Source organism: Ascidiella aspersa, chromosome 9 (genome assembly GCF_963924565.1).
Source record: "Ascidiella aspersa chromosome 9, kaAscAspe10.2, whole genome shotgun sequence".
In the NCBI taxonomy this organism is placed as follows: Eukaryota; Metazoa; Chordata; class Ascidiacea; order Phlebobranchia; family Ascidiidae; genus Ascidiella; species Ascidiella aspersa.
This window is the reverse complement of record NC_139455.1, coordinates 18,380,810-18,403,278: the sequence shown is the minus strand read 5'-3', so window position 1 is coordinate 18,403,278 and position 22,469 is coordinate 18,380,810. Positions and strand designations below refer to the sequence as shown.

At 36.2% G+C, this 22,469-nt stretch overlaps 1 protein-coding gene across 1 annotated transcript; it reads right to left on the bottom strand.

Annotated features, from left to right (window-relative positions):
• Nucleotides 1-4,725: 4,725 nt before the first annotated feature.
• On the bottom strand, nucleotides 4,726-18,961 carry LOC146133393 (cadherin-4-like). The gene is made up of 16 exons (XM_083397727.1): nucleotides 18,914-18,961; nucleotides 18,544-18,574; nucleotides 18,242-18,351; nucleotides 17,402-17,599; nucleotides 16,447-16,561; nucleotides 14,634-14,843; nucleotides 14,016-14,182; nucleotides 13,678-13,872; nucleotides 13,000-13,157; nucleotides 12,209-12,357; nucleotides 11,727-11,939; nucleotides 11,298-11,439; nucleotides 10,365-10,465; nucleotides 9,285-9,421; nucleotides 8,759-8,899; nucleotides 4,726-6,634 (listed from the first exon to the last, which is right to left on the bottom strand). The coding sequence occupies exons 1-16, from the start codon at nucleotides 18,959-18,961 to the stop codon at nucleotides 6,425-6,427; spliced, it is 2,325 nt and encodes a 774-aa protein (XP_083253853.1). The 3' UTR covers nucleotides 4,726-6,424.
• Nucleotides 18,962-22,469: the final 3,508 nt, after the last annotated feature.

Genomic DNA, 22,469 nt, shown 5'->3' with positions numbered 1-22,469 from the left:
AACAAAAGTTCACTATATCGTTTTGTGGCGTCGCGCGCACATAGCGCCGCCCCCTTTGTGTTTCGCCAACCCAGCCGATCGCGTATCGAGCCCTGGGACGAATTCCAGTCAAACAATGGGCCGGACATTTAATGCCGTGTACACAACACAACCGGGCCACTGCCGCGTACACCTGTAGGCAACCGGCAGATAAAAATCAGACTGTTTTTTACCAGAAATTTTGAACAAGTTGACTGGTAAATTCTGCCACTTTTCAATCAGGCCGTTCTTTTGCCGCTGCCGAAATCGGCACAGAAACAATCCGACCCAAGTTTTTCGGTTGTAGGCCTGTACCGTGAAAGCGAGCTTCAGGCCTTTCGATCACAAGGATTGAACACTTTTATCATCTTGGCTGGTGCATTCGGTAACTTCTAAATCAGACGGCTCTTTTCGCATTGCCGTTCAAAAACATAACAAAATCTTAAAAATGGAGCAAACTTATTTTAAATTAACAACGTACACTGGCCCTAAGGTTAAAAAAATACAAAACAAACGGCCCTAAAAAGGTAGACTTTGTGTCCGCGAAAAACACCTGTTAATAACACTCAACTTCCCGTGCAATGCTAGAATTGACAATTTAAAGTTTAAATAAAAGCCGATCCTGCATTCTGATTGAGCAAACATTGCCCTTTTCTTCCTCGAAAGCAGACAAAGGCAACGTACGTAACGGTGATCTCTAAACAGAAGCTCCTGCAGTTTTTTCAGGGGTTAAACATAAAAAATGCCTCCCCCACAGACATTTCCCTTTCAAGGTAGAAAAAGAACGCAATAGACCCCAAAAGGTTTGATATTTTATCGGCACCAATATCATCCGAATATCGACAGAATGCCAATGTTAGCACATTATATCGGGTATCGGCAGATACTGTCAGATACCACTTTTATCGGATCGTAAATCGAATAACGACGAAACAAGTTGACATTTCCCAAATACAACAAATTTACTAAAATTTGTCCGAAATTCTGCTGTTAAATTTGACCTCGTAATCAAAATTGTTTTTAGATCAGTATATACGATTTCAATAAAATGTTACAAATAATGTTGTATGTTGTGTGGGGTTGGTAGGAAGGCCGCTATAAACACGTACCATTGTCTATGCCACCTTTTTTAAAAAAAACTGCGGCCTTAGTCGTTTTTCGAGAAAATATGGTATTTGGTTGTTTTGTTAAGCAATATAATCTATGTTGGAGTAAGGTATCTATGAGAAGCAAATTTCTTTCTTTTTTGATTTGAAAAGGCTCGTCATCTTAACCATATTGATTATTAACTGCCTTTTTCATCAAAATCATTTTATATACATTTTGTTCACAGTATCAGCAAAAAACTTTTGTCCATTCTTAACAGCAGTTAGAATACTGTCCCTAGGTGGCGGAAGCAAGTCGTTTTTGAAAGTTGTTTGCGAAATTGATTGTTGTCTCAAAACATTTAACCGCTAGACGGTGTTAGTGAGTCGTCACATGTGACTTGAACTTTTCGTAAAAGGAAATAAAAGGCGAAGTTCAGAGATTTAAAACTTCTGTTGGGAACTAATAATTTAAATAAATCACCATGACGTAGGCTTAATTCAGGTACTTTACTAAGTGCTGTATTTGTGGATTCCCCGATTGGTTTCAGTTCTTTGCCAAACTAACCAAAGAGTTCCCAGCTTCAACGCCAAGAACGGCTCCAAAACAGTCATGAAATATTAAAACCTTTAAGGAACCTGTGTATGGGAACGCATAAATATAGCTTGCCTTGTTCGTATAGCCACGTTGTAATTTGTGTTGGCTTGATACTTAAAAATTGATTGTAAAATGCTGTATTGTTTGACTTCTTTTGTTTTTCAACGTCCTTTTAAATAACATCTCCTATGTAAAGGTTGGTTTAATCATTCAATCGTTCCGTGAACGATTACGACATTTGGTTTAATGTAGTCTCAACATTGCTCGACCCGTTTCTCCTAAGCAAATTTACTTTTATGGCACCGTCTGCGTTCGACCCAGTATTCGTTTCTCACCTGAGTCAGTAACTTGGTCGTGAATCAAATTCGACTGTGGGGAAATTCAGAAACTTGAAAATATAAATTAAAAGTTCCCAAACCATTAATTGGGTATTGTTTGATGAAGTTCAACTCACGTATAGTCTAATCGCTCAACCAAAAGTTATTTCCTGTCCAATAGGAGGTTTAAGCTTGTTCAATATATGGCTATTTATTAACCAACACTTCGTATAAAATTTAATACTAACGACTGACAAAAAGCACTTGTACCGGGAAGCAGTTTCAAGTTTATTGAACATTGCAAAACATTTACGGACCTCGTGTTGATACTTTTGCGGGGTATGTTTTCCAAACAATCCAGTGGTTAATTTGTTGTGCCTGCCCGCGAAATTCTAAACCTTGGTCAAAAACACAAAATGGTAGGAGTTGGTACGTTACAGCAAAACGTATAGAGTGGTTCGTTGGTTTGGTGATATAGAGTGTAAGCAGTTTTACGACGCCGAAGTATGATATAATTAATCGTCGTAATGCTACAAGGCCAATTAGAAGTCGCCTTCTCGAAACAACCGGATTTGCCTAATGAGAGCCGGCTGGGGGTGATTTGCCGCTATTAATTCATACGGCCAGGGCGGTTCAAAGTCGAAACAAAACAAGAGTTCTTGAAACTAAGCCGATTAGCAGCCGAAGTTAATCCGGGTCGCCTTGTCCGAGGCAATTTGTGTATTTAATGAATCGCCCGACAAGCGTCTAGTGATCCGCTCTATATACATTCGCACTTCCAGTCGAAACGGGTCGATTGCTGGCCGTTTGCGACAGAAGGCACACATAGGGAAATTAATGATTCACCACCGCTTTTCGAGCAGCTCCGCTTTGAGTGGGCGGCTTTCTATTGATTCGAAAAAGCGCGAAGCGAGACCTTCGCGACGGCGCACTTGTGAGCAACTCTCGAGTCCCTTTTCAGTTTTCGTTCGAAAACGAGACGCTGGCCTCTCGGTCACGCTTGAGTACCCGTGCGATGACTAGTTCTCCAGCCTCGCTAGCCTCCCGCCCAGCCACGCGACTGGCTTAATTTGAACAGCATCATCGGCTTTTTTCGAAGGCGCTTCACAACCCCACTCATCACCCTTTTTGTGAAATCACTGCGACGTTGTTCAAATTTCTCCCAGCCTCTTTGTCCTTTGCCAGAATAACACTGATATTGAAAAAAGAAACTGGAAATGCGTAATTTTCTATTTGCTGGTCACCCATGAAATAACTTCCTCTTGAAATAATTCCGATTTTATGATGGCACTATTTAGCTTTCAACGGTGTTTTGAGGAACCGAAACGTCGATACTTGGATGAAATATCTGCTGTCGCTTGAAGTTTCGGAGCACAATAGCGCCAACATTAAAAAATGACAGTTGATGAAATAATAATAATATTATTATTATTTTTTGTTAATATCGGGATCTAAGCTCTGTGTTTTTGTTTGGCTTTGTGGTTTTGTTTGGATCAAAAAATGACAGTTTTAGTTTGTTTTTTTGTATTTAATATCCCCACACTCGTTTTTAAACATTTTTTAATGTAGTAAATCCACAGTTGACCTTGTTGACATCCTTTATTGGAATTAATTGATCTCCTATTTATTGAAAACTTAATAGTCGTAACACATTCCAAGCAACCATTACAGCCAAACTTGGTTTTAATAGCGCTACATCGCGATGTAAGCAATTTCCGAGAAGTTGATTATAATTGTAAAAGCCAGCCCGAAGGCGCTGTCGCGAATTTGATACAACCCGGGGCTACAAAATGGAGAAGTTGTCTGATCATTAAACTCTGCGTCACTTTTGTACCTGTGTGAGTGTGACGCAATTACTGTAACGACCCACAAAGCAAGCAGCAGTGGTCTTTGATCGCGGACCGTGTGTCTACATCGACTTGGTAAATATCCGCTTTTCCTGTCCACCGATATGCCTGAATAACGCTGATCAAATGCCGTTGGCTGGGAGGGGCGGGAAAACTTTGCTTACATCGAACGTATGACATTGTTTTGGGTATATGGTATGTGTTTACCATTCAAGTAGCCCACTGGTTTATGCTCATAAACTTCCATGGATTTTACTGTTTTTTTTATTTATTTTGTCCAATACACAAGTCAAAACAAGTTTATAACTAGGCACCCCAGATTTATTATTATTTATAAAAATTGCGTGATTCTCGACTAAAGTTCCAATATAAACTTGTTTAAAATTTAAATACATTGCAACCTAATTTGCTACTTTAAATAAGTCGAAACACAGAGCAGATTAGTATTGTAAGCTCTCGGCTTTATCGAGGTGACTTCAGTTAAGCCTACAGAAGTACAATCGATACGCCAAGTAGCGTTGTTGCTAGCAATATACGGAGGCCTAAGTGTTACGGTTATCCAAGCCTAACCAATAACATTTTAATATTAGGTTTGTTTTGTTACAATTTGGTCTTTACATCTACTGTGGTTACTAACTTAGTGATGTGAAACTAAACTGGGCACTACATACATATCAATAAAACTTCATCAGTACCATTCCCTTATCTCAAATCCTATTGTTATACTGCGGAATTTGGTAGGGGAAAGGAGTCGCTAAGTTTTTCTTCAGGGCTGGTGCTATCAGATAAACACGACGAAAATTCACACTTAGGCTAAACTATTAACTGATCTACTTGGTCAATATGAAACACAATTCTGGACACGAAGCTGTTTTATTCTAAAAGGCACGAAAATTGAATAATACCGAATTCGCTCTACGACGGTATGGCATCAATCGCGCTTCGAATTAGGCTCCCTTTAAAAAAGTCGCTCGCTTTCGGGATAAAAAGCAAAAACTTCGGGCAGCAGAAACGTTTTTACGTGCATTGTATAAAAGCTACTGGGGGTAACAGGGGTAAACACACATGTTCTGTACAATGTTATAAACGTCTAGGGTTGATGGCTGTACTTTTTTGCGGATTAAAAGTCTGAAACAATTATAGGCACCGTTGAAAGATTAATCGAGAAAATATAATTTTGATGAAATAAGATTTTGCGAAACTAGATCGTTATACAACACAGTTTAGAACAGCACTAACCTGTTAAAAGTAAAAAAGACATACAAAGACAAAGTTATGATTCTTGTATCGCAATGTTAATGTACCGGTTATTTTATAGGTTTGGTCTCTGTTACACGATTACTATAAATATGAAAAAAAATGACAGGTTATATAAAACAATCAAAAATCGTACCAAATAGAAGTTGGCCATAAAATGTTTGGTCTCCAGACAGTGGTAAACATTAAGATAGAATTATTCCAGTATTTTGGTCAGGGCGTGAATTCGATCGGATGTACGGGCGCCTGGGTCAATACCAACACGGCTGCCAAAATCGACACTTGAAAAAGTAAAAGCTAGTTTAAAATGCGTGAGCGAGTGGCGACCTAATTAGCTTTGTGGTCGATCGCTGCAGCGACAAAAACGCAGTTGGTCGATACAAGATTAAAAGTGGCTGAAAACCTCCAGTTCGATTAATGTATAAATATGATGAAATCGTTTCGTCTAAGCGCCAACATACAAGTCGAAAACCGCACAAGCGTAAAACAAGCAACGTTCACACGAGTGGTACACAATTATTATATATAGCGATTCTCGATATACAGATACAAATAGAGAGATATGAATTTCATGCGAGCTCTTTTGATTAGGATACGTCGGAGAATTATACAGCACCGATTAAAAATCGCACACTAAACGCAAAAAAACACGGGATTGTCGGCCGAACGAAGCCATATATACAGACAAAAGCGTTACGGTGGAGCCGTAGAATAAGACGAGCAAATTGGCCGACATCGAACAGTGACATTGTATCACTACGAGTAGCAAAAAACCTTAGAGGCGTATATATAAAAACGTGGAAGGGTCGTCGAAAACAATCATGAATCGACTTTGTTCACCAGGACATATTTATATAAAAGTTGCAGCACCGTGTTAAGTTTCACTTAGTTTTGCATCCAAACGACAACAGCATGGCAATGCGGAAAAATTTGGCCTAATTTACAATAAAATATTATAAGAGTGGAAATTTAGTTTCCAATGCTTGGTGATATGGCGCAAAAAAAACGTGCTTTTTATATGAAACGTTGCCGAGTTTATAACAAGAGAGTTATGTAAAAAAACAACCAGGTAAAAATTACACATGCATTAAATTATCAACCGTTACCATTAAAGGCGCTGAAGCAAAATATCCAAGAAAAAAAACAGCACGAAAAAACGCGTGAAAAATCGGTCTTTCCGCAGAAAACGTTTTTAAAGCCAGTGGTAGCTGCTTATACAAAAAATGTGGATAACAACAGCGTGCTTGGAAGCTGTCAGCCGCGGCCACAGCAAGTAGCCTTCATTTTAATCAATTGGTGAGATCACTCGTCCTCGCCACCTCCATACATATCAGCCAGCTTCTGGAATCGCGGTCCCCAGTTATTGAGGTACTGGTAATCCTGTGAGCCGTCCGTGGTGCCAGAGTTCAGCGAGCTCAGTGACCCCGCGTCTGACCCTTGACCCTCGTAGTCGAACACCAGCAAGGAGTCGAAGGGGGGAGCTGTTGGGTCGTTGTCGGCGACACCCTTGGCCTAAAATGTGGAAAAAAAGAGTCAGTTTTGAGCAGGGAAGGCACGGGAATATTGCCGTTAAAAGGCATCGAAATAATTGGTAGTAGAAGAAGGGCTCTAAGTGGTTTGGTCTGAATCGCCTAATAAATATATTGACCCGAACAGTTGGTTGGGTGCGAGACTGGGAATATTTAAGTGGGCCAAAACTGATTTATATAAAAAAAAAAAAACGTTTGGAACAATATATTGGGAAAGGGCCATGTTTTGAAAACGTGGGTTGGAGCGCAAGGCTTAAAATAATTTCCAAGCACATTTTGCTTCAGTTACGTATAGATTTTGTGAACCAGTCTTAATTTTATTTAACTAGTCGTCAAAAAAATCATTTTTATCTTATAGCGGCTATACCAAACAATCCTAGGCCGAAAAACGACACGAAACACTTTTATTTCTAGGTACCACCTAAAATCAATTGTTAAAACGGGGAAAAAACTTTTAGTTCCAGTGTAAACACACCTAGTTAACAATTCGCTTTTGTACTTTTGTTTATTATTTGACAGACAAAGTGCCAACAATGGAAGCCTTACTGGCGCGTCAATTTTGGCACGCTTTCAAATTTCCAAACACGGTCGGCTGTTCTAGTAAATCCGACCGGTGATGAAATTTACAACAGCAGAGCCGGCGCTTTGTTTCTCGAGGGGACAAAGCGAATTCCGAGCCCGGCAAATGCGACCAACTGTTTCCACAAGGCACAAAGCCCACAAATCACGTAGATCGTCGATATCGAAAACAAAAGGCCGCTGCTAAGTGTGATGTCATAATCCTGGGCGATAGGATTACGCGACAGCCAGGGGGCGACTATGGCGATTTGTGGGGGGGAGTGTGGACGGCGTCGCCGCTGTGTGTGCTTTGGCATCACGGGCGCGCAATTGTGACGTCATAGTGCTGGTGATGGCGCGACAGACAGCGGAAATCCCGACGGGAGCTAATCCCGTCGAAAATCTGGAATCGTTAATTGCTATTGTCGTTTATCAGTGTGAGTAGTAAAATACCCCTAGAAGCGAAATGACCATGAGGTTAAAGGCTGTGTCTCGAACCAGCTGTAAAATAATGTGATGCCGATTGCATTACCGTGTTCCTATTTCTCTGGAAATAAACACTGGCAAATATAAAAAAATGGTTGGAGGTTGAACTTGGACACAGAATGAATACTAAACCCCAGAATTTTGTAAACGTTTCAAATAAATAACTGTTCAGTTTTTAAACTACATTAAATTTGTCGTGGGTCATTGAAATAAAAAAAATATCCATCAGTTGAAAATCAAACGATATCGAACTCATTGGCGGTACCGCTTTCCGCACACTCTTGTTTGAAACCGAACCCTGAATCCCATTCACAACACGCGACAAGCAAAATAATGCTCAAAGAGAGGCAGACGCCATTTTTTGTGACCGGTGTAAAGTGTCGGTTTGTCAACGCAAGCCAGCGAGGGGGGCATTGTTGTGTTGGAGAGAGAGGTTTTGTCAGGACCGCGGTCGCTTTAGCCTTTTGTCCCTCGTTTACCAGAGCTTTTCAGCGACGATTTTTAAACAAAGTAGCAGCCAATTTGCGAGGCTTGCTTTTCTCTCTCTACTTATGAGCAACCGCGCCCTTAGTTCAGGTTGCGAGAGTTTTTAGCTTTTCAAACTGTGCAACTATTTTCTGACGTTTAATTATTTTGCCTTAAGGTGTGAATAGTTTGATTGAATGGCAACTAAGCAAGCAAAATCTTTCATTTCTGAAAATGAAGAAATGGGGTAAAACATCGAAATTATATCCAAGTGTTGTATGTTTTAGTAGATTAGAGGCAAACTCGACCAATTTGTCAGTTAACATCTAACGCCAGACTATAGTCAACAAAGTATTTACCAAACCAAACGTTTTTATTGTCTTATTTTGGTGTTAAACTTTATTCTGGAAATCACTAACTTGCCGAATTTCACGTTTAAAAACATATGATACAACCACTTCACTTTTTAACAAAATGATTCGCGCTTTTAAAAACAAAACGAAAAACTCCCATCACAAACTAACAATTTCTAATCGCGCAGCAGTAGAACCCTAAGGGGCCTTTTATACCAGGCAAGATATCAGCTGCCAGCACTTACGTCAGTAATGTAGTCTCCGATGTCAGTGTCGGGTGGGATCCTGGTCCTGGGTTGGGGCTGGGCGCTACCCTGGGGGGCTTCGTCCACACGCTTGGGCTTGATCAAGGGTGGGGCTTGCAGGGCGCTGATGTCATAGTGGTCCTGGTTGCAAAATTAAAAATGTTATGCTTTGCAATACATGTTAGGTTCAAAGAATAAATTACACATATATTGACATATTAAATACTTAAGAGTCAAATTTTTTCCAAGTTCAACCTGTTTTGCAGTATTTGCAGTTTTATTTACTTAGTTATTGGGCTTTATTTTAACTGAACAAAACAGCCCAATAGAAATCAGGTGTGGGTTTATGTTGATAAAAAACAGGAAATATATTAAGGACACATATTGGTAAGCAATAAGAATAAAAACCAACAAAACAGTAAAAAACACTAAGTAACTCTTTTTGATAAAACACCCTAGTCACAGTAATCAGCCAAGTGTACTAAAATTTAAGTAGCGCAAAAAGTCAGAATTTTGCTAGACTTACATTGTCTTCCTCACCGCCTCCCTCGTCGTGGTAAGCTTGCAAGTTTTCGCGGACGTCGTCCTCATCCATGAAGAGTCCCTGCTTCTCAATATCAGCGGTTTGACGACGACGGTAAGCAACAACAGCCAGAACAATGACTGTTACCAAACAAGAATTAAAAATCGCTATTACAGGTGCTCTGGTTTGGTAGGAAGTTAAATATAAAGAGGTGCAAAACGTTGTGCAAACGTATGTTTTAATTCAAATCTTGATCTTTTTTCATTTTAATTTGGACTGTTCACACAACGTTATCTTCAACATGACTTTAGAAATCTAAAACATAGACTTTAAAATTTATGCACATTATATTTAAAAAATTAAAAAATATAATTATATTGTGTTTTTAAGTATATTTGTATGTTTGTTTCCAATTTACGCATACCATTATTTTCAAAGTAATATTCTAATTACAACACTGCAAATTGTCAAGATACAAGAAAAAAAAACTACAAACATTTTAGGATAATAAATGTTACATATTAATAACATGCCACATGCAAGGCTTGTCAGTAAAGAGTAAGCAGGCCATCATGCACTTACTCAGTAATATGAGAATAGCTGCAATAATAGCAATAAGTATGGGCCATCCAAAACCACCAGTTCGTAAGGCAACATCAGAGCACACCCCGTTGTCGTCACAGCTAAAAAAGGCACCCGCGTTAAGGAGTTAGTATGAATGTAATAAGCCACAAAAGTTGTAAATCCAACTTTTACCACTGCATAAAGTACCACAGATAAAAAAAGCTATGCACTCGAAACTGGAAGATCTAATTTACAGCAACAGAGCTGAAATAAGGTCAAGGAAAACTTGTTATCTCTACAGAAGAAGCACCCCACTTGTCTCAGATATCAAACGATTCTAACAAACATCCTTTCATATGTAAAGCATGCATCTGGTGCATTTTGTAGTTTGTTCGGGACATAAAATAGTGAAACAAGCCAATCATGTTAAGTCAAGCAATTTGTTATTAGTTCTAGAGAGTGAGACTAAACAAAAATGCATCCCTTGCAGCAAGACATGTCCTACATTCTGTCACTTACTGAAAAGAATGATAATGACCGCTATTATAGCGATAATAATCATGATATTAATTCCTCCGGGTGCCACAATAGCAGCCTCACACGCTCCTTCCGTGTTACACCTAAGCGGGATATTTAGAATAAATCACAGGGTAGCAACAAGTTTTTTTTCCAAAATAATTATCAGCAAAAGATCCACAATTTGTTTTGTCAGACTACATACACACTAAAGAGCCTTTGCTTTAAAAAAATGCGTTCTGTACAATACAAAAATATTACTAACTTAGGACAAAAACAAGTTTATCACGTTCCAACACAGTTAAAAAATTTGTTTTAAAGCAATCTTTTCACCTGCTTTAATGGGGTTTTAGCAATGTAAATTAGTCCACATAAATACAAAAAAACTATATTTAAGACTATTACAACTCTTACATAGATTTAGCCTATACTTTTGAACTGTAACTGCGGCTCTAGAACATTCAAAAAATGCTCTAAACAAGTTTTATTAATAGGTAACACCAGAGTTTCTCTGGGTCTTTCACCATTTACAAATGCAGAGTTATTCAGGATATTATTTATCATCAGCTTCATGCGAGGTTTATCTCAGATTTACCATCAACTTACTTAAAAGAATTAAAATTATGCAAATGATGAGAATGGGAAGCCAAACTGGGAAGGGTTGGGCAACCGCTTGGAAGCACATGTTACTCTTATGGCAGCTGAGAAAAATCAACCGTCTGGTAAGTAAATCTTGAACTTTCTATAAAGCGTTATTCTATAACTTAAATTAGGTTTGTATGCCCTCAAAAATATTCTAGGCTTTCCCTGATCCAACATTACAGTTGACATTGCTATTGTAATTAAAAAAAATTATTCACTTTCTAGTTACTTGAAAAATAAACCAGAGTCAGAGTGCCTTTTAAACAAAAAAAAAATTGCAGTTGGAAAACTTACTTGCAAATCGAAACAGTAACCGTGCTTGTTCCAACTTGGCCACCTCTGTCCGTTACCTCAATTTCTACAATAACGTCTTCATCTCCAGCGCGGAGCTCACCAGTGTTATGAGTGGTCATAAGAAGAAGCGTGTTGCTATCCACTGTAAAGTAAAAAAATGATGTCATTGCAAGGAAAACAATTTCACAGGTCAGTGCCCCAACTTTACAGAAACCAACCTTAAAAAGCAACAGAACACTGTATTTTAAATTTTATATTATGCAAGAGTTTTGCTACTATGATCATAGATCCATTGATCAGCAACAAGCTGTTTAGTATAACTATCAATATGATGAAAATTGATTTTCGGACAGCAATACCAACAGACAATAGGTTGCCTAGTCAGCTTAAGTGTCAGAGAATCAAGCCTATTTTGTGTAACATACTTACTAAGTTCAACAGGCCATTGCGACTGCAACGACTTTGATTGAAAAGGTGAGCCATTTTCAGGTGTATCCTTATCTGTAACAGTGATGTTGGCCACTGCCCTAGATTTCTGATCCTGGCAATACACCACATTTAGTGGGCTCAGTTGTGGTTTGTTGTCGTTGACATCTCCGATGACAACATTAACAACAGTACTTGCAGACCGCTGCGGAGTTCCTGCGCAAAGTAATATAAGTTGGTAAAACAAAAATTTATTTGGTAAGAAAAAACACAGTTAACAACCTGGACGAAATGCAAATTAAAAAAATCAGAAAACACTATGTAAAGTGCATTCACAAGTAGTTCTGACTGACAGAATATACCAAGCAAAGCAAATATGCCATACCAAAAATATGACAAGTTTTGTTTTGTTTAAGTCTTTCTATAAGTGTGCACACAAATGCACTTTAGGTGGTCAAGATCTAAAACATAGGATTTTAGCTCACCATTATCTCTTGCTTCAACTTTGAGAAGAAAAATGCTGGTTTCCTGATTGACGATTAGTTCGTTTTCCCTGTCAATCGGCTGCAAAGTGGTGATTTCACCAGTGTCGGAATTAATTTCAAACCAAGTTTGTCCGTTCAGTAAAGTGTACCTGGAAGAGCAAATTTTTTCTTTAACAAAAATGGAGTTAGCAAATCTGTTTTATGTAATAAAGGCTAAATCTATTGGCTGATTTTAGCGGTTTAATAAACGGAATACTTTTAGAAACGACTGAGATGTGTTTCAAGACAAGCTCAAATGTTTAAGAAATCTGACAGATTTTGTGTGTATAAACACTCAACACACAGCCATACATATTATATGTACATATATGTATATGTATATATAGTCAATAACACCAGTTAAGGGAGGATGTGATAAATCAGCCAGGCCACCACTAGGTGCATGTGAACTTAGTCACAAGACTATTATCAAGTCATTATCTGAGTGATTACCATGTGCTGCCTGGGGGCTACAACTTACAGGGCAAACAAGGTAGGTATTTTCACAGCAATGAGTTGCCAATTAGTTATAAAGCAATTGTATTGTCAACCAGGCTTGTTTAATTATTGTGATCTAAAGTAATAATGAACAATATTTAACACAACTGCCAAACAGTTCCCAGGATTATACACCAATTTATTTTTATGTTAATAATTAATGATTACCTCAGCAAAACGTAAGCAAATAAACCAAATATAAAACTTCCCTATTATTTAGCACAAAATAGGTCAACTAGTTGTCAAAAACTCACATTTTCACAGAATCGCCTGCATCTGGGTCTACAGCACGAACTTGCATCACTGGAGTACCAGCTTTTTCATTTTCATTGACTCTAGCTGTTAAGGGCAAGTTTTGAAATACAGGCGCTTCGTTTTCGTCTGTGACAGTAACTGTCAGCAAGGCTGTTGACTGAAAAACAAAATACATGGGGTTGAGATTTTCAGCTTGACACACAATCCCATGACTGGCGAGTACCCTTGCAATCAAAAATTAGTTATTGAATGTTATCAGATCTACAAGACGTCATATATATTATGTTACATGCCAAAGTATAGACTAAAATTTACGTAAATTGTACTTGTGCATTGTGCAACTACAATAATGAATTGAACAAGCATATCAAACACGATAAGAAATCCTACATATTTAATTGTCCAGTAAACAATCAATGCCATAAAGAGGGATGAATATTTTGAAAAACAATAACTTGAGACATAAATTTGCAGACAGGCGGCCAAATTTCTTACGGTTGTTGTTTCGTCTGGAATTTATGAGAAATAATACTTATTTGTTTAACTTTTACAGAGAATTACATATGGAATACCCCAGTAACAATTATTAGGTAAAACTTATATCTGGTGAAGGATCATCCAGTAGTAAGAATTCTCAAAATGATTCTAAATGTCATGATAAATATATTGCAGCTTACTTTGTACATTAGATCGTCGCGATTTACTGAATTGTTGTTCCATGCCTGTATTGTCAAAGTATAGGTTTGTGGCGGGGTTTCAAAATCGAGCGATTTTTCCAAAACAATCTCAGCTGCACTGTCTTTGTTAGCCGATGGAAACGACTTTACTGAAAACATGGAATCTGGATCTCCAGAAATGATTCCAAAGTGAACCTAAAAGTTTAAAAAAACAAATAAAATTAAAGGGCTTTTTTGTACTATATATAGCTGTTTTCCAAACATTTATAAATAATAAAAAAATTCAAGGTTTTTTTTGAAAGAAACAAATTGATTGCAGAAATCAAATATTGCATTACCTCTCTATTGATCCCTTCGTCTATATCAGAGGCAGAAACTGTTTTGATTACAGATTGCAGTGGGGTCAGCTCACCCACCATTGCAGAGTATGGGTTACCAATAAATACCGGGGCATGATCGTTTGAATCCAACACATTGACAGTAACAGTGGCCGTGGATACAAAAGCTTTAAGGAAAAAAATTGAATTAATTTCCTCCATGTCAGCAATTCCGAAAAGTTTGCATAGTTTTATTTTTGTTTTTGTCATTTAACACCAATTAGATAAAAGTACATAGAGGCTTAGACCAGTGTTTTTCAAACCGAGTTTGCAGACTATTTTGAGTTTGTGTAAGGTCCGAAGTCAGCAAGCACACCAACTTAGCTATTTTTGATCAATTACTATCTTACATGTGACAGAGGCCAAACTAGTAAAGTAAAGTCATAACTCATATTTTGAAAGTTTTTGTGAATGTTATTTCATTTGGTTGAATGCTAATTGGTAAACCCTTGTCCGAAAGCAAATTGAACTTTAAATGAAATATCCACCCTACAAATTTAAAGATAAATCTGATGTACTGTTACTTAACTTTGTTGAAAAATCATTAGTTGATGAAATACAAATCAGCATAACATTTACCAGATAAACCGACGGGTTGGTCTCGTACTGTGACTGTGAAAGTTATTTGTGGCGTAGCTTCCTTGTCAAGTTTTTGCAAAAGCATAACATTTCCAGAATTTTCAGCTACTGAAAATCTTGGCGAAGAACTAGGAGGATTTTCCCCACCATTATAAAAGTAGAGCATTTTGTTGTTTATGTCCGCATCGGTGGCACTAAGAGTCAAGATTTCTAAAAACAAAATAATTCAGGATAAAATTTGACATGTTGTTCTGGAATGGGCAGAGAATCTGTTTTTTACAAAAAATGCATATTTCAAAGTTAGTTGGAAAACTATGATTTTATGCAAATTCTACAGGTTAATATAGTTTAACAAAACCTGATGAGTTGTAATGTACAAAAGCTTAGTTTAGATCAGCGGTTCCCAAACTGCGGTCCGTGCAGCAGTTTCAGAGCGTCAGAAGGAGAATTATTTATCAAGTTTAAACATTAGGCTTTAGCGAATACTTTTTAACATTGTCTGTCATAATTCTTAGTCATCACTCATCAGTTATGCTTTATTATTCGATAATAAAGGGAGTTGTATGATGTCTCTTCTGACATTATAAAGCATCTATTATGCTGTACTGTGCTATACCTGCTATTCGCGAATTGTTCATATTAGTTAGAAAGTTGTTACATTAGAAAAAGAATCGTGACTGCACCAGTGTATTACAAAAAATATGGGTCTGACCCTTGAATTTTTATAGGGCCGCGAAATATCAAAATCATTGCAAAGGGTCCACCAGACAAAATTTGTAGAAAAGTTTGGGAACTGCTGGTTTAGATATTCAATATCAAAAAAAAAAAAAGGTTATTAGAAGTTAGAACTTAGAAGAGTGAATTAATATGAGAAGATATATCGGAAAACGTTTGAGGTGAATATTTTCAGTCTGTTTGTAAGTAAAAACAATATATATATATATATATATATACCTAATAAAACAAAGAACAATCTTTATCGTTTAACAGTGGTTTTTAAACCTTTTTTCAGCCATGTTTCCTTTTGTAATTTTCCTATGCTTTGCGCCCCCTACGGAAAGCAATTCAATTCTGTATTTTTCAATTAAATATCACTGAGACAACATGTTCGCGTGAAAAAAAAAATTGAGCTTATTTGGTTAAATTGGCTAAACTTTAAATCAAAGGAGGGTTTCGCATTTGGCAAAGAACAAATTGCCCGTGCTCGACACATTGCTTTTATTAAGCTGATTTTGACAAAGGTGTTTTGAAGGCATTTACTTCACAGTTGTATAAAGCTGTGATGTAGCGCAAATAAAAATGTGAAGCAGAAAATTAAACATTGGTTTATCGTGTTTCAAAAGATGTGACGACATACAATACAATGGCAATATTGCAAAAACATTAGGAGATTCGCATAAAAAAGTTTGAGACCCTGTTGCTAGCCTGTTATCATATAGAAAATATGGATAAAAAATAGTTCAAATGGGGACAACTTTTATCGTTTATCTATAATACCTGCGATGATATGAACACATGCAATGGCATTCAAAGAGTGGTAAATAGAAGTCAACAAAAGTAAAAAACGGAAAGTATGGGGGAGCGCGAAAATATTTTGCAGTTTCAATGTTAAAGTTGGCAAAAAACAACCTAAACTAAAACAATTTGAATCACTGCAAACCCAATCGAACCGATGTAAATCATTTAAAAATTTTTAAACATTGGAGTAGAGCTTGCGACTCCCTAAGAATTGCTTGGCAAGAATCCCCCTCCCGGTTTAAGAACCGCTGGTTTAACACATACAGATGGTGAGATACATAAGTATGAATCTTGCCTGTGTTGGGCTTGGTAGCCTCCTCCACATTTGCAGTTAGAGAGTTTGGATTAAAAAACGGTTCGTTGTCATTCAGGTCTATTATTCTTACCCTAATATCAAGAGGTTTTTCAATCTGAAACAACAAAGAGAAAATATAAGATTTTAGGTCCTAATATAACAAAACATTGTAAGCAATAAATTAAAAAACTTGTTATAAAAAAATAGCTTTTCATAGCTTTGGAAAATTCACAACAATAGTGCTTTACATTAAAACGCTAGCTATAAATAGGTATGTAGTCCCTTAAGACAAATTAAGATACAGAAAAAATCCAGAAATATTCAAATATATAAACATGGCCATGATTGGAGAAAATGCAACATAACATTAGTGCAATTTTCATTTTTCTAAAAACTGTCTAAATTTGGAAATTTAACATTTCGTCAAACAGATAGCTCTAGTAAAACAGCAAATTAATCCTATTAAATTTTTAAGCACAGTAAACTTCACTTGAATAATATCATTTTGAGAATAATGCTTCCTGTAAGAGAACATTCACTTTAACTTTACCTTTGTTTGTTTAAAAAATATATACTTTGTATTACAAGACATGGAATGAAAAGTTGCCACGGTCAGATATTACCAAAAGTCTAGATATAATCGTTAAATATAAATTAACATGCACCTTAAGATTTGTTCAGCTTTAACCCAAAAAAGTTATTTTGCAACAGATGGTAAAACAAGCCACATCAAATTTATTTGTGATGATTTGTTGATTTAAAAAAAGGTATGTAAAAAAGTTATTCTTGAAACAAACAAACAAAAAGTTTTATAATAAACAGTTAACATTATCACCTATCCAGCAAGGTTGTAATACAAAATATTTACCAAAACAATTTAAAAAATGTATTATATATATATACATAAACAAGAAAAATATTTTAAAGCAACCAGAAAAAAATGTTATTTTCTTACCGGGATATTATCTTTATCAAGGGCAATTGCCTGAAGTTTAAACTCCTGAAATTCTTCATAATCCATTCGTCTATTTAGCCAAAGCACGCCCTTTTTACCTCCTCCGTCTTCTGCTTTGTTGTTTTCGGTTTTCAGTTCAAAAATATCACTTAAAGGTTGTAATTTATACTCAGCCACATTCGGATTGTCAGATTGGATCTGTTTAAAAAAATATACCTCGAGTCAGCATGAAACTCTATGCAAAGCACAAGGAAAACTGTTGAACAAAATTAAAAACACCATAGAACAAATATAAATCTCATGTTTTTCGATAAAATATTCTTTATTCAGTCTGTCAGGACATTGGCTTAATTTATTCTATATCCCACTGGTATAAGTCCTGTATTCTGATCTCAGTAACATAACAATCATACTCCTTGCAAATCAATTAATGAATTTGTTAATGGTAAATTGGTTATGCATCACAAAAGTTACACTCCTATAAATTTTAAATTAATGGTTGCCATCAATCCACTAACAAATATTAAGTGAAATCAATTTAGAGGTTTAAAACAGCAAAAGGTTTTCTAACATACGTTTAACATGTAATCAAGTGGAAGTCGTTAAGGTTAAGTAATATAAAATAGCTCCAAAAGAAGTTATAATTAGTAAAATGGAAATTTAAGTTTAACATCTAGCGCTTGTAAAAAATTAAAACATTATTGATACATCTGTTTCTGTGTCTTTACTGTAGGATATATATATTATACATAAACCTTTAAAGTTCATATGTAGATCTTTAAGGCATCAAATATTCACAAGTAAAGTATGGTGGGCCTAAATGAAGAAAATACTACCTACACTATTTAGCGTATCAGGGAATGGTACAAACTTTGATGAATCCAATGTTTCAAAAAACTGAAAACTTCCAACAACCCACTCTCGTTTCTGTCGATGAAGGACTTTTTCAACTGAAAAATGTAAGTATGGCAATGCAGCAACATAGCATATTCTATGGAAGGAATTTGGTTAACAACATATTTTTATCAAAAATTGAGATAAATACATATCCCTAAATATACGCTACAAGAATAACATTTGTAAGGGATGCAATTCAGGAAGTGATTCAAGAGAATTAGTAAGCGAATATACGTTTAACTCACCCAATCCATTTTTCGATGCATCTGCCCAACCCTGCAACATAAAACAATTTACTCAACGCTAACGTCAACAACAACAAAAGGTCAACGATGTAACAATAAAATATAGTAAAGTGTAGATTTTATGCTTTAAACTTTTTTAATTCTTTTTTGTAAATCTAACTGAAAGTCACAACGCAGCTAAAAACACAAGTAAAAGCAAAGGTGCCTGCTGTTAGATAATCACTCAAGTTTTGTTTCAAAATATACTATTTTTTCAAGTTTTCTTTGATAAGTTTTAGTTCTGAAATTTTCTGCTATAGATATGATTCATTTCACCAATTTTTTAGACAACATTATAAATAAGAAACAAATTAAAAAAATAAATAAATACCAGACTAAACATAAGAAGAAGAAAGGCAGATAGTTTCATATAAGCCATGTCCTAATTGTTGTACTCCTCTTTCTTTGAATCCAAAAGTCCTTAGGAGTTTTAAAAAAAACAACCAGAAAACAGTTGGTGGTGTGTTGCAGCAAAATCAGAAAAGTTGCTTTAAAATACTATTTATTGCTTATTTCATTTAATTCTGAAGTACAAAACAAAGTTTTTTCTAATTTTAGTTTATGATAAAAATTAACATTTTAGTTGAATGCGATATGTTGCAGTGTCACTGTCAAACAAGTCACAATTTATGTTAAATTGTAAAACGTGTTGTTATATTATCTTAACTGCGAAATGTTCAGTTATTCGTAAATGGCTAAAATCAGTTAAAATAGTTTAACATAACAATTATATTAAGCACGCAAATTAAAACATCAGCAACGTCGGATTAAAACAACGAAGAAAACTTCTCGCCATCCTCGGCCTATTGGGCGAGTGGTCTTTCTGTCTGAAATCTTGAACGAAAAAAGATGCCATTTCGTTTGCAATCAAGTTGCGATAACCTTTTTAACTAACATACCTTTTAACGTATCTAGTCTACCTTACGATAAAACATAAATAAACAAAAAAATGCGATAAAAACTACAGGCCCAAGCATTACGCCACGTCTGTATCGAACTGATAACGTTTCTAAACGACGAGGTGATACCAACCTAGGTGCGACGGCAAGCGAGGACGAAAAAGTGACGCCATTTTTTTGAAACGTCAAAAGGAGAAAGGCCGTTAAGCGCCTAATATGGCAAAAAAATGAGTTCTGAAACAACCGTGTAAGTCTGTAAGAGATGCAGTTGTTTCACAGGGACAAGTTAATTATTACCGATATAACATCTTATTGTTCGATATCTAGTTACCAAACTGCATATTGCAATTTTAGATAGATTCACTAAAACTTGCTGTAAAACGTAATTTTTAAACTTTAAACATTTTTGTTTTCTCAGCTCAGACATTTCGCTAAAACATCCGTAAAAAAGCTAAAGAAGATAATTTTTAAATTTGTGTAGATTTGGATTTTGGTATGTGTAATATGCAACAAAATTATAAAAAAAAAACGTCCGTATCGACACTTATTACGACACCTCGTAAAACCGAACCGGTTGGCAATTACGTCACACAAAGTTGTCAACAGCAAGCTTAATGGCGCTATCAGACGGCCAATATTTCGAAGCGGGCCTTGGTTTTCTTTATCTGAACATGGTTGAAATCTCTTTAAATTGAGCTAAAAATCTGCTTTGTCGACATTTTGGTTACACCTGGTTTTGTTTGATTTGTTTTTATACGAGATCAATTTTATTTAAAATATTAAATTAAAGCATTTAATTTTAACTCAAGTCAAATGACCGAATGGCTTAAGTCCAAGTCAACTCAATTGTCAAAACTGCCAAGTCAAGACATTTTCCCGAAACGACGGTTAAGTCATTTACTTAAGTCATTACAACACTGACGTGACGTATATAAGTCAATTTACTAAGGTAAAAGTATAATCGAGCAAAGCAAGAATGAAAAGTTCCATTTCTTATATTTAAGTTGTCATGTGTTTTACTTAAAAAAACGCTTTGATAAAACAACCATGCTTATCACGATAATTATTATGAAAGCAAATTATTATTAAGGCCATCTTGCACTTACGTTGTACGGTTTTGCAAACTGCCAAATTGCCTAAATATGTAAGGCAAAATTCCCTTTTGTATATTGCCCTAGTCCACACTGTACTATAGCTTCTGATGGTTACAACAATGAGGTAAGTCTTACATTGTAAGAGAAAAACTGAGGATGCGAGATAAATTCTTTCGTTTATATACTATAGTTCTTCATTCGGCAAAACTTTTGTCGCGGTCCGAAAAACTTGTTCAATAGCTATTGAATTCCCATTATGAGTATACGTAGCTCGAATAAAACTAATTTGGGCACTTTTTTGTCGTACGTATAGCTCGAATAATACACTGCTAACCAGGGGCGGTTTAAGGAGTTTTAACTGAAATAATATTAAATAGCTCGAGGCCAACGAAAAATTTCCTGAAGGCTAACATTTGGTCCGCGGCCAACAGATTGTCGACAACCGATCTAGTTCAAGTTAGTCAAAAAAGGCAAAAATACATGCTATATGAAATGCACTGTGCCTTTGGTTTTATAAGATTTGCAAGGGCGAAAGTCCACATACTTAAGTTAACAAACAAGAAGGCAATGGCCTGGTGCCCTACAGCCCACGAGTCCACCCTGATTTTCTGACATTTGTTGGGTCTATATAACTGGGGTACGAACAGGGACGTAATTTCGTCGATTGGTCTATTATGGGATATTTGGATTGTTGACAATATGTTTTACAAATATTGCAGATAATTACAATTATTTTTTTGCAACTTTATCGCCCAAAAGTGATAATTGCGAAAAATGATGCTTAAGTCAGTATAAACATTATCCTAAGTCAAATACTTATGTGTACCGTAAATTAATGTGTTGAAAACGGAGCTTTTTGAAGGTAAATACAACATCATTGTAACCGAAAAAGCGTGCAAAAATTATCACGCGATATTCCTTGTAGAATATTAGCGTAACAAGTCTAAGCGAACTGACCGTACCTTCTAAGTCAGTGGTTGTAAACATGGTTACGCTCAGAGATGACTTCAGATCGGCTCTCGGATTTACAGTATGTGTGCGTCATTATCATCCTGTAAAAATAAATGAAAATATCGATCAAGTTGTAACGAGCCTCACTGGCGGGAAGCGACGAATGGCCTTTTAATCGTATAGTGTCATTACTGAGTTATTTATTTATGTTTTATAAGAAGTCGCTTTATCTTTGTGAGGAAGCAGATTCAGTGTCAAGTTATTAAATTTTAGTTTCCGCCAAGTTATTTAATTTTAGTTGTTGTTTTTTCTGCATCTATTGGCGGTGTCCCATACCAAATACTCTTACTAGTTGAAGTTTTTAACATTTTTGGAGCCCCCCAAAATTCTCGGCCGGCCGCACCACTGGACTGTCGCAGTAGTTTACGTAGTGGGCTTTTCAAAAGCTCTTGAAAGAGTATTTTGAGCCAAAGAAAAAGTTTGCTGACTATTTATTTAGAGTTGTTAGACCTTAATGCAGGGGTTTCCAACCTGTGGTACGCGAACCACTAGTAGTACGCGAAGGTTTTTCAGGAGGTACGCGAGTAGCCTACCTTCCGGTTTTTTTCACGAAAACCTGGATTCACAACTTTTTGTTTTATCTAATTTGTTTACAAAAAAAATTCCCGAAGCCCGGAACTTTTGTTTCGTATCATTACGATCTTCAAAACATACTCCATGTCAATTGTCAAAATAGAGCACAGCTTAATACTTCTAAATTACTCCGAACTTAAACCGCAACTGAACCGGATTCCAAAAAAAATCCTTAAACCCGAACCGATCCGAACCTGAACCGGAAAAATCAAACGTTTCGACTCCCTGGTTTAAAACAACTATGTTATTACAATCACATTTAAAATTGAAATATCAATTAACATTAATCGACTTAAATTTTTACAATAAT